General features: G+C 43.0%; 1 protein-coding gene across 2 annotated transcripts in view; it reads left to right on the top strand.

Moving 5' to 3' along the window:
- pcsk2 (proprotein convertase subtilisin/kexin type 2) overlaps positions 1-11,617 on the top strand; it is an 82,922-nt gene extending 71,305 nt beyond the window's left edge. For both annotated transcript variants that reach the window (XM_064932476.1, XM_064932477.1), the window contains exon 12: positions 10,447-11,617. In XM_064932476.1, the coding sequence (XP_064788548.1) occupies positions 10,447-10,933 (487 nt within the window). In that variant the 3' untranslated portion in view covers positions 10,934-11,617. The remainder of the gene's footprint in view (positions 1-10,446) is intronic.
- The last annotated feature ends 906 nt before the right edge of the window (positions 11,618-12,523 follow it).

The following is a 12,523-nucleotide window of genomic DNA, read 5'->3' on the forward strand; positions in this document are numbered from 1 at the left end:
AATAACGTTCCCGTAGTGAATGGGATATTTTGTCAGGACAAGATGCTAGAATATGCATATATTTGACAGCTTAGGTTAGAAAACACTCTAAAGTTTCCAAAACTGTAAAAATATTGTCTGTGAGTATAACATAACTGATATTGCAGGCGAAAGCCTGAGAAAAACCCAATCCGGAAGTGCCTCATGTTTTTAAAGCTCTGAGATGACAGGGTGATTAACAAAAGGCTAAACTGTGTCTAAATATATTTCACTTGTGATTTTCATGAATAGGAATATTTTCTAGGAATATTTATGTCCGTTGCGTTATGCTAATTAGTGTCAGTCGATGATTACGCTCCCTCATTCGGGATGGGGAGTCATTAGAGGTTAAAACAAGTCAAAATGAGGTTCAGTAGTGTGTGTGGCCTCCACGTGCCTTTATGACCTCCCTACAATGCCTGGGAATGCTCCTGATGAGGTGGCGGATGGTCTCCTGAGGGACCTCCTCCCAGACCTGGACTAAAGCATCCGCCAACTCCTGGACAGTCTGTGGTGCAACGTGGCGTTGGTGGATGGAGCGAGACATGATGTCCCAGATGTGCTCAATTGGATTCAGGTCTGGGGAACGGGCGGGCCAGTCCATAGCAACAATGCCTTCCTCTTGCAGGAACTGCTGACACACTCCAGCCACATGAGGTCTAGCATTGTCTTGCATTAGGAGGAACCCAGGGCCAACCGCACCAGCATATGGTCTCACAAGGGGTCTGAGGATCTCATCTCGGTACCTAATGGCAGTCAGGCTACCTCTGGCGAGCACATGGAGGGCTGTGCGGCCCCCCAAAGAAATGCCACCCCACACCATGACTGACTCACCGCCAAACCGGTCATGCTGGAGGATGTTGCAGGCAGCAGAACGTTCTCCACGGCGTCTCCAGACTCTGTCATGTCTGTCACGTGCTCAGTGTGAACCTGCTTTCATCTGTGAAGAACACAGGGCACCAGTGGCGAATTTGCCAATCTTGGTGTTCTCTGGCAAATGCCAAACATCCTGCACGGTGTTGGGCTGTAAGCACAACCCCCACCTGTGGACGTCGGGCCCTCATACCACCCTCATGGAGTCTGTTTCTGACCGTTTGAGCAGACACATGCACATTTGTGGCCTGCTGGAGGTCATTTTGCAGGGCTCTGGCAGTGCTCCTCCTGGTCCTCCTTGCACAAAGGCGGAGGTAGTGGTCCTGCTGCTGGGTTGTTTCCCTCCTACGGCCTCCTCCACGTCTCCTGATGTACTGGCCTGTCTCCTGGTAGTGCCTCCATGCTCTGGACACTACGCTGACAGACACAACAAACCTTCTTGCCACAGCTCGCATTGATGTCCCATCCTGGATGAGCTGCACTACCTGAACCACTTGTGTGGGTTGTAGACTCCGTCTCATGCTACCACTAGAGTGAAAGCACCGCCAGCATTCAAAAGTGACCAAAACATCAGCCAGGAAGCATAGGAACTGAGAAGTGGTCTGTGGTCACCACCTGCAGAACCACTCCTTTATTGGGGGTGTCTTGCTAATTGCCTATAATTTCCACCTGTGGTCTATTCCATTTGCACAACAGGATGTGATATTTATTGTCAATCAGTGTTGCTTCCTAAGTGGACAGTTTGATTTCACAGAAGTGTGATTGACTTGGAGTTACATTGTGTTGTTTAAGTGTTCCCTTTATTTTTTTGAGCAGTGTTTTATCAATTACATATTTTAAAAACAATCTGAGGATTGATTATAAAAAACATTTGACATTTTTCTGTGGACATTACGGATACTATTTGGAATTTTCGTCTGCGTTGTCGTGACCGCGGATTTCTGAACACATCGCGCCAAAAGGTATTTTGGATATAAAAATAATCTTTATGGAACAAAGGGAACATTTATTGTTTAACTGGGATTCTCATGAGTGAAAACATCCGAAGATCATCAAAGGTAAGCGATTCATATTATTGCTTTTCTGATTTTCGTGACCAAGCTACTTTGATGCTAGGTGTCGACGATGTCCGCAACGGGGCTGATTTTCTTTTTGTAATCCATGATTGTCTGTAGACTCTGCCACATACGTCTCATGTTTGAGCCGTTGATTTGAGACTCCACTTTGTCTCTATACTGACGCTTTCCTTGCTTGATTGCCTTCCGGAGGGAATAACTACAATGTTTGTATTCATTCATGTTTCCAGTTGCCTTGACATGATTAAATGCAGTGGTACTTGCTTTCAGTTTTGCGCAAATGCTGCCATCAATCCACATTTCTGGTTAGGGAAGGTTTTAATAGTCACAGTGGGTACAACACCTCCTATACACTTCCTAATAAACTCGCTCACAGAGTCAGCGTATATGTCAATATTATTGTCTGAGGCTACCTGGAACATATCCCCGTCCACGTGATCAAAGCAATCTTGAAGGGTGGAATCCGAATGGTCAGACCAGCATTGGATATACCTAAGCACGGGCACTTCCTGTTTTAGTTTCTGCCTATAGGAGGGGAGCAACAAGAAGGAGTCATGGTCAGATTTGCCAAAAGGAGGGCAGGGAAGGGCCTTGTATGCATCGCGGAATTTGGAGTAGCAGTGGTCGAGTGTGTTACTTGCTCATGTACTGCAATCAATATGCTGATAGAATTTAGGTAGCCTTGTTCTCATATTAGTTTCGTTAATAAAATCCCCAGCTACAATAAATGCAGCCTTAGGATATATGGTTTCCAGTTTGCATAACGTCCAGTGAAGTTACTTGATGGCCGTCTTGGCATCTGCTTGCGGGGGAAATACACGGCTGTGACGATAACCGAGGAGAGTTCTCTTGGGAGATAATACTGTCAGCATTTGATTGTGAGGAATTCTAGGTCAGGTGAACAAAGGACTTGAGTTCTTGTATGTTGCTACAATTACACCATGAGTCATTAATCATGAAACATATACCCCCACCCTTCTTCTTACCAGAGAGATGTTTGTTCCAGCGCGATGCACTGAAAATCCCGTTGGTGAACGGACTCTGACAGCCTGTTCCCAGCTAGCCATGTCTCCGTGAAACCGAGTATGTTACAATCTCGGGTATGTCTTTGGAAAGCAACTCTTGCCCTAATTTTGTTGACTTTGTTAACTAGGGACTGGACATTAGCGTGTAATATACTCGGAAGCTGTGGGTGGTGTACGCTCATCCGCTCATCCTCTCCTCCTTCGACGGCGTTGTTTTGGGTCGGCCTCTGGAATCAGTTCAAATGCCCTGGGAGGCGCAGGAAAAGGATCCGCTTTGGGAAAGTCGTATTCATGGTTGTAGTACTGGTTGTGCTGGCAAAGTTGACATCTCTCTGATATCCAATAATTAATCCCGGCTGTATGTAATAACACTTAAGGTTTTATGGGCTAACAATGTAAGAAATAATACATACAAAAAACAAAATGCTGCACAGTTACCTAAGGACTTGAAGCAAAGCTACCATCTCTATCGGCGTCATCTTGTTGGTGTCAAGGAGTAGCCCAATCAATTATTTTAAATCCATCTTCAGCTGTTCTGAGCTGCCCTTCATAATGTCATTCAACCCCACATGAACCATGACTGTATCAGTCCCGGGTCACTGACGCACAGTCTCGGCAAGCAACCTGGTGATATCCTGAACTTTTCCCCCAGGAAAACACCAAGTATTTGCCCCAAGTACAGATATATGCCTCACAGTTAAACTCCAATCACAATTGGCAGAATTATCCGGCCTCTAACGTGTCTCGAAGCAGATTGCGAGGCCAGAGTCACAGAACGCCCCTGAGAAGAGAGCTGCTGAGACGCCAGCTGCGTGCAGGCCACAACAGCCAAAGGCATCAAGAAAGCACAATCTAGCGGAGGGGGGTCAAGTTGCACCAGGCTGTGCCCAGACAATTGATTGACTAGGACAGGGGGAGGTTGCTGGAAGGGCATCCACAGCCATCGAGCATCTAAGTCCACGGCAGAAGACAGCTGGTACAGGGGCTCTAAGCGATTTGAAAGTCTTAAGTCCGGATGCTGGGTAAGAAGGCAGGCACGCCGAGAACGATTATTCTACTTCTTTCTGGTTTCGACACGCATCCATCTACGCTCACCTGGAGTCAAACAATGAGCAGTCGTTTTCTGGTTCAAGTTAGTAGAGGGGTGCAGTGTGGGAAATTGATCATAGTCTAGGATGGTCCCATTATGATCCTCTTGGATGTTTTGATTGGAAGCATTTAAAGATGCCGATAGTCTCATAGAATCCTTATTCAGTTCAAGGTGCTTGGTTAAATGTTTGATTTTTTCATGAAGAGTAATAATCCTTTCTTTAGCTGCATCAAGTTCAATACATTTTACCCGTGACAACTACGAACATGTCGCAGATTATACACTTAATAGCACATGGGCCCCCAGCAGATTCAAAGGAGTTTTCACTGCTAAACGGCAACAATCAAAGGGAACAAACTTTTCCCGGCTTCGCTATAATACCTGTCTCATACCAACGCTTCATTGTGCCTCGCACAACTATGTTGTTGTCGGTTTCTCGTTGAATGTGAAGAGCGAGAGAGAAGCGCAGGGGGCCAGGTGATGCTACGTCGGTTGTCAGTGGTAGGACGCCGGCTGTTCCTTGCTACGCACCGGTCCGGCTGCGTGGTAGCGTTTGGTGTAGCCTCTCACAGCCGTGTTGGGCGTGTCCCCAGTGTCTATAGTCGTGGGGAACACAAAACATACAATTACAGCATGTCCTGGCCAACAATTGTAGTCAAATTCACATGCTGGAAATAGTTATATAGAAAGCGTTATATGATTGGAGCTCTTGGTTGCCTGGTTTGATTGTTGGTATCCAGGTACTAAAGTGTTCAGGTGAAAAAGTTGAATGAAAAAAGTGAAGCGAGGAAAAAACAAAAAGTTGGCAAATGTGTTAAATGCAGAGTTTGGATTAAACGTTTATAAAAAATGTAAAAAACTAAAAGTTTGCAGGTAACCAAGACGCATCAAACAGCACAGCAGCATGGAGACAACGAGGAAGTGAGGAAGTGTGACGTTGCTGTGATGAGGTGTGGGAAGCACTAGTGATGGGGTTTATGACCATAGGGAGTCGTTATTCTCATACATTATCTGATGAGATTGCTGCACCTGCTGTTCAGGAAAATCATTTTGGCAACAAATTGATTTCTGCACACATTCATGAGCCCAGACACACACAGAGCAACAAATATTATGTACTCGTGCACACACGTGCACAGACAGACACACACACATACACACATTCTGCTTTTCAATGATAGATACTGTCATATCAGTGCAGAATGCAATATCCCTCCTGTCTCAGGATGTGATGTGATCCGGTGACATTTTGGTGGCAGACAGAGGCCACCAATGAGGTTCACAGTTCGACTCATTAACTTCCCAGCTGGGCCACCTGGCTGAAATGTATTATGGGTTATGGATCTACAGGATACAGTTACATCAAAGCATCTACATATTACATAGTGGCCTTAAACATTAACTTTCAATTAATTTGTATTTCTATTGTAAAGGTATATTGGAATACAAAACATGTATGAATCTACACATATAATGTATTTATTATTATCTATGATAACATCTATCTATCAACAGTTTTGAAGGTATTGTTGATAATCTATCATATGAATTATCAGAAAATAAGAAAAGCTCTCAACTAATTCACTGTTAAAACTCATTAACTTCTCTGGGATATGTGGGACGGTAGCATCCCACCTCGCCAACAGCCAGTGGAATTGCAGGGCGACAAATTCAAAACAACAGAAATCACATAATTAAAATTGCTCAAACATACAAGTATTTTACACCATTTTAAAGATAAACTTCTTGCAAATCCAGCCACAGTGTCCGATTTCAAATAGGCTTTACAGCAAAAGTACACCAAATTATTATGTTAGGTCAGCACCTAGTCACAGAAAACCATACAGCCATTTTCCAGCCAAGGAGAGGGTTCACAAAAATCAGAAATAGCGATTAAATTAATCACTAACCTTTGATGATCTTCATCAAATGGCACTCACAGGACTTCATGTTACACAATAAATGTGTGTTTTGTTCTATAAAGTTAATCTTTATGTCCAAAAAACTAATTTGAATTTGGTGTGTTATGATCAGAAATGCATTGTCTCAAACAAACATCCGGTGAAAGTGCAGAGTGCCATATCAAATTACAGAAATACTCATAATAACATTGATAAAAGATACAAGTGTTATGCATGGAAATATAGATACACTTCTCCTTAATACAACCGCTGTGTCAGATTTCAAAATGGCTTTACGGCGCAAGCACACCCTGCGGTTATGTTAGGTCAGCGCTAGTCACAGAAAAACATCCAGCCATTTTCCAAAGGAGAGGTGTCAGAAAAGTCAGAAATAGCGTTGTAAATATTCACTTACCTTTGATGATCTTGATCGGAATGCACTCCCAGGAATCCCAGTTCCACAATAAATGTTTGTTTTGTTCGATAAAGTCCATAATTTATGTCCAAATACCTCCTTTTTGTTTGCGCGTGTAGCGCAGTAATCCAAATGCATAATGCGTGATCACTTGTTCAGACGAAATGTCAAAAAATTATATTACAGTTCATGGAAACATGTAGAATCAATCTTTAGGATGTTTTTAACATAAATCTTCAATAACGTTCCAACCGGAGAATTCCTTTGTCTTTAGAAATGCAATGGAACACAGCTACCTCTCACGGGCACGCGCGTGATCAGCTCATGGCCTTCTGCCAGACACCTGGTTGAAACAGCTCTCATTCTCTCCTACTTCATAGTAGAAGCCTCAAACAAGGTTCTAAAGACTGTTGACATCTAGTGGAAGCATTAGGAAGTGCAATATGACCCCATAGACACTGTATATTCGATAGGCAATGACTTGGAGAAACTACAAACCTCAGATTTCCCACTTCCGGTTTGGATTTTTCTCAGGTTTTTGCCTGCCATATGAGTTCTGTTATACTCACAGACATCATTCAAACAGGGTTAGAAACTTCAGTGTTTTCTATCCAAATCCTAATTATATGCATATTCTAGCTATCGGGCCTGAGTAGCAGGCAGTTTACTCTGGGCACCTTTGTAACCAAGCTACTCAATACTGCCCCCCAGTCCCAAAGAAGTTAACTCTAGGTCAGAGCCGTAACAGACTACTTCTGGTTTTCAATGAAACCACATGACAGTGTAATGTACTGAATCCCATTGACCCACTAAATTATCACTAATATAACCACCTCACCATCAGACCTCAGCACACCTCTCTGCTCAGGATAATATTCTAACCAATGTGCTTCCCAGAACATACCTCTCTCCTTCTTTCTTTCTCTTTCTCTTCCCCCCTCCCTTCTCTCTCTCTCTCTCTCTCTCTCTCTCTCTCTCTCTCTGTCCTTCTCTCTTGTGTGCTGTGCTAATCTGAGAGAGCTGTAATGGGCCAGAGATTTGGCCCCTGACTCTAATAATGCCATTAGGTCCACTTTACCCCCATCGTCCTCTCCTCAGCTCAGCTTCCCCATCTCTCCAGCTACCCAGTGGTCCACCCCTGCCCGAGTGAGCTCTTAACACCCTCACCGCCTCACCACAAAGAAAGGAGTCAGCAGGGTTCCTGTGTGTGCCTCTGAACCAGAGAATAGCAACAGAACATCCCTGCTCCTAAGGTCTTTGGCTTGGGACCCTCAATCTGGACAAGGCAATCTCCCTGCACCAGCTCTCTGCCATGAGTTGAATAGGAAGGAAGATAATATAATTCTTAGGTGGTCCAATATGACTTTGGGTTGCTATAGTGGTTCCTCCTTTAAAAGTTGCGGCAGACCTTGCGTGCTGCCGCAGCATTCTGTGGCACGTCATTTGATTTTCAGCCATTTTTTCTGTTACTGCTATTTTGACCACCAGAGGGCATCTTTGAGAAGCATTTGATTTTATTCCGTATTGGCATTACCAGAGAATTTAAAACCTTTTGTTGTACTAACATAGTACATGGGATTGATTTTAAGAAATTTGGCTTAATTCATTTGATTAATATTATGGTGTTTCTATTCAAAGAAAAACAAAAAATGAAACCCTCTAGGGTTTCCGTTAGGATGGAATGGAAAATATGGCGCTGCACAATGTGACGGTCGGGAGTAGGCTACAGGATTGGAGGATTTTAAATTGTTTTCCTTCATTAGACAGCTTTGTTCCAATATTTCTGCAAATCAGTGATATTTATTCCCATAGTAATTTTTTATGGATCCATAACTAAATCAACATCTGTATTTTTAAAGAGTATTTGTATATCATTATTTATTAACAACATGTTCTTATTTGTTTATTAGGCTACTGTGCAGTCTACAATACACACTGTGGTAAACATGGGAAAGTGCCTAATTCCTTACATAAGGGAGAGCAGGCCATGTCTGTACTACAGAATGCGGGGCACGCGGGAGACCGGTGTTATTTCATAGTTGTGATGTCTTCACTATTATTCTACAATGTAGGAAATAGTAAAAATATATACAAATCCTGGAATGAGTAGGTGTGTCCAAACGTTTGACTGGTACTTACTTAATTTGATTAATATTATGGTGTTTCTATTCCATGAAAAATAAAAAACCCTCTGGGTTTCCTTTAGGATGGAATAGAAATATGGCACACTCATAAATTCAGTGTTGTCAGATTGTCCGTTTGTAAATTCAGACCGTTTCGCTCTCGGAGCCCACACTGGACGTTCGGGCCGAGGAGTAGGGTTTATTTGAGCGTTCTGGCCTTACAACGGCAGTCAAGCACCCAAGCTAACGTTGGCTAGTTTGCTAGCTACTGTCGGCCCTTGCAATCCTGGAGTGAACAGTGAAATACTGTGGGCGTGATTGTGTAGTAGAGCCTGTTGCTTTGGGCAAGATGGAGAAAAGAAATGTTGAAAAGAGTGACATTTAGTTTATGTAAATGTTATTCTGTCCTTTTCTTGTTTAATGTATGTTCCTTTTGAAATACAAGTTCAATAGTAGGATGCAAGTTCAATATTTGAAAGGAAAATAAACCACAACTCTTTTTTAATCCTAAACATTACATAGCATAGTAAGAATAAATGGCATGAGCTTTCATGACATGACATTTTATTCTGAATTACATATCATGAAGATGACTGGCAGATTTCTGAAATGGACCTAGATTGTTTATCCATCCATTTATTAATATCTGTTAGAACTACATGGTAGGCAATAGGAGACAGGCTCTGTCATAGTATTGCTCTTTCTAGGGTGGTCCTAGTGCCTGTGGCTGGCCTCAGGGCGACTCCATGGAGTTCTACTGTGCTACACACTTTCTCATTCTCCTCCATTCAATATTCAACACTAGTTATTAACATTTTTAAACAGTTCTTGCTTATTCAAAAAGGGCTAGAATATTGGTGTATTTTTCAGCTGGTCTCTCTGGGCAAGGGTAATGGTGTTGTCGATGGTATTTTCTTGGACACAAACAGTGATGTGTCCTTGAGACAAACATCCTCAAAGCATTTTGAAATGCATGCGTTATTTCAGGTACTAGCTATAGTATTTAAGTTCATACAATTACATAAAAATGACGTATAAATGCTTTATTTTGATGTATCAAGTGAATCTCAATCTCTAATAAAGATTGGCAGCTAAGATAGTGGTCGCAGGAAGGTAAGATATTAGTCTAAGTCTAACCAAAAAGCCTGCACGCTTCGGTTTATTCTAATAATTTAATGGCAAAGAAAGCGTTGTTTTTGTCATTGTTGTGTTGCCGTGCGGGAGCAGGATTTACTGGGTCCATGCTAACTAGGTCAGGTAATAGCAGGATATTTGAGGGTGGAGGCGTAGACAGAACTAGACCGACTGGGCTATGGTAAATACTCTGCATCCCCAGGCTAAATCTCAGATTGAATTAGATACAGGGACACCAGCCTGCTCAAGGAGCTGACCAGAATACTGATAATATTGCTATTTTTCTCTCTCTCTCTCTCTCTCTCTCTCTCTCTCTCTCTCTCTCTCTCTCTCTCTCTCCTCTCCTCTCTCTCTCCTCTCTCTCTCTCTCTCTCTCTCTCTCTCTCCTCTCTCTCTCTCTCTCTCTCTCTCTCTCTCCTCTCTCTCTCTCTCTCTCTCTCTCTCTCTCCTCTCTCTCTCTCTCTCTCCTCTCTCTTCCTTAATACATTTTTATATTAGCCTGTTTTTTTGCTACCTACATCTTCCTTTTTATTTATTTCTGTCCTGTTTTTCCTTTCTCCATTTTCTGGTGTTTCTCTCATTCTCTGACCCTCCCTTTCCAAACTTTCGTCTTCTGTCTCCCTTTCACGAGTCTTGTTAATCCCTCTTTCCATCTCTCTTTCTGTTGTCCCTTATCATTGTCCTACTTTTATCACTTTCTTATTTCCCTTTGGGTCTCTCTTGACTCTTCTTCTGCCTTCACCTTCCTAATATTTCTCTCTCCTTACTCCTCCCACCCTCTCTCCCTGCAGTAAGATCCAGTCGGGTGACAAGCTGATCCTGGCCATCTCCACTGACTCCTGCCAGGGGAAGGACAACTTTGTTCGCTACCTGGAGCATGTTCAGGCCGTGATCACCGTCAATGGCAGTCGCCGTGGTGACCTCAACATCAACATGACCTCCCCCATGGGCACCAAGTCCATCCTACTAAGCCGCCGGCCCCGGGACGACGATGCCAAGGTGGGCTTCGACAAGTGGCCCTTCATGACTACCCAAACCTGGGGAGAGGACCCCCGCGGGACCTGGGTCCTGGAGGTGGGCTTCCAGGGAAACGAGCCACAGAGGGGTGTCCTGAAGGAGTGGACCCTCATGCTGCACGGAACACAAAGTGCTCCTTACATAGACCAGATTGTGCGTGACTACCAGTCCAAATTAGCCATGTCCAAAAAGGAGGAGTTGGAGGAAGAGCTGGACGAGGCGGTGGAGAGAAGCCTGAAGAGCCTGCTGAGTAAAAACTAGCTGACGTAGCTAACTAAACACCGTCTGGTCAGGTCAGCATGCCGGGCCACTCTCTCTCTCTCTATTTCTTTCTCTCACTCCCCCTCTCTCATCTCTCCTATCTCTCTCACACTTTCTCTCCTCTCTCATTGACTTTCTCTCCTTCTCTCCTCCCTCCTTTCTCTCCTCTCTCATTGACTTTCTCTCCTCCCTCCTTTCTCTCCTCTCTCATTGACTTTCTCTCCTTCTCTCCCCTCCCTCCCTTTTCTCTGCTTTTTGTTTTTCTGTGTTCATATTAGCCCTCCACTTTCGATAGATGTTTCTTGTAATCCGATTATGATAAAAGTGTAACCTTCAAATAATCTGTTCTATAGAGAAAACTAAAATATCCCATCTTGCTTTCTGTCTATGTTTTTTACACTTTACTAAAATGTATATAAACAGAATATATCCACTATATGGTGTTATTGCATTTCCCCGCCCCTCCACCTCTGGTAAAACAACTATTGTACAGTTTGTGACTGTAAACGATTTTCTGTGTCATTCTTAAAGTTGAATATCTTGCAATCAGAGCAGTGATACTTCTTTCTGTTTATATTTTTGTGACAAGCAACTGTTTCTATATAAACAAGACAAGGAACGTGTGATTAATTTTGACGCCTGTGCACCTAAAAAAGTATACCATAATAAATCTATTCAGCTGTTTGTTAAAGTGATTTGCCTCACTCGGCAATGCACATTCAGGTAGCAGACATGTCTTCAGTCTCTTTGTCATTTGAATAAGGATGAGAAATAAGACCAGCAGAGAGATAGAGGTCAGAACCTGCGTACGTGCCTCTGTATTCCAATTCCACTTTTTAAGGTAAGTAATTTTGCCTTACAATGGTCATTGCCAGTCAACTGAAGACTATGCGGTAATGGGAAGCCCTTATCTGTTAACTCGAGAGCACAAAGCACAGGGACATTTAGATCACACACTGTGTAAAGAGACTATATCGTATAAAACACTATTAGCTTCTCTTTCTCTCCCCTTTTTGTCTTACTTTTGTCTCTCTGTCACACGCACACACACATGCTCTCTCTCGTTCTCTTTTTCTCTCTCTTGTCTGTCCCTCTAAGGGAGAGTGGATTATGCAGAGTTCAGAGTTCACTGTCTGCTCCTCCAGATCACCCCAATGAAACATTTATGTCTTTCTTTCAGTAGCTGCAGAGTTCAAGGTAACACCTTTCACTCTGGGCTGGGAGACTCCCAATGTTTACTTAACACTGCACTAGCTTACTTAGTGTAGTGTCCTCACTTTGGTGCAATTAATATTCCTCTAGTATCTAAGTAAAACAGGGTGATCAGATAAAAAACGAGGCATCCATCGCCTCTACCCTTCAATCATCTTTATAAAGCAGGTAAAGAGTGCTTAAACTGCATATAATACATACAAAGTACAAATATGAAACATCAGCTGTTATTATTCAAAGAATATAATATGAATCGTTTAATCTTTTTTGGAACTACATGAGATAATGAGAAGGACTGGGGGCGTTTGTTTGTAAAGCAACCGTGTCATAACAGCAGTCTTAACATTAAAACACAAAGACAGGAGAGCTTTATGCTTG

This window comes from Oncorhynchus masou, chromosome 23 (assembly GCF_036934945.1).
Source record: "Oncorhynchus masou masou isolate Uvic2021 chromosome 23, UVic_Omas_1.1, whole genome shotgun sequence".
Classification (NCBI taxonomy): Eukaryota; Metazoa; Chordata; class Actinopteri; order Salmoniformes; family Salmonidae; genus Oncorhynchus; species Oncorhynchus masou.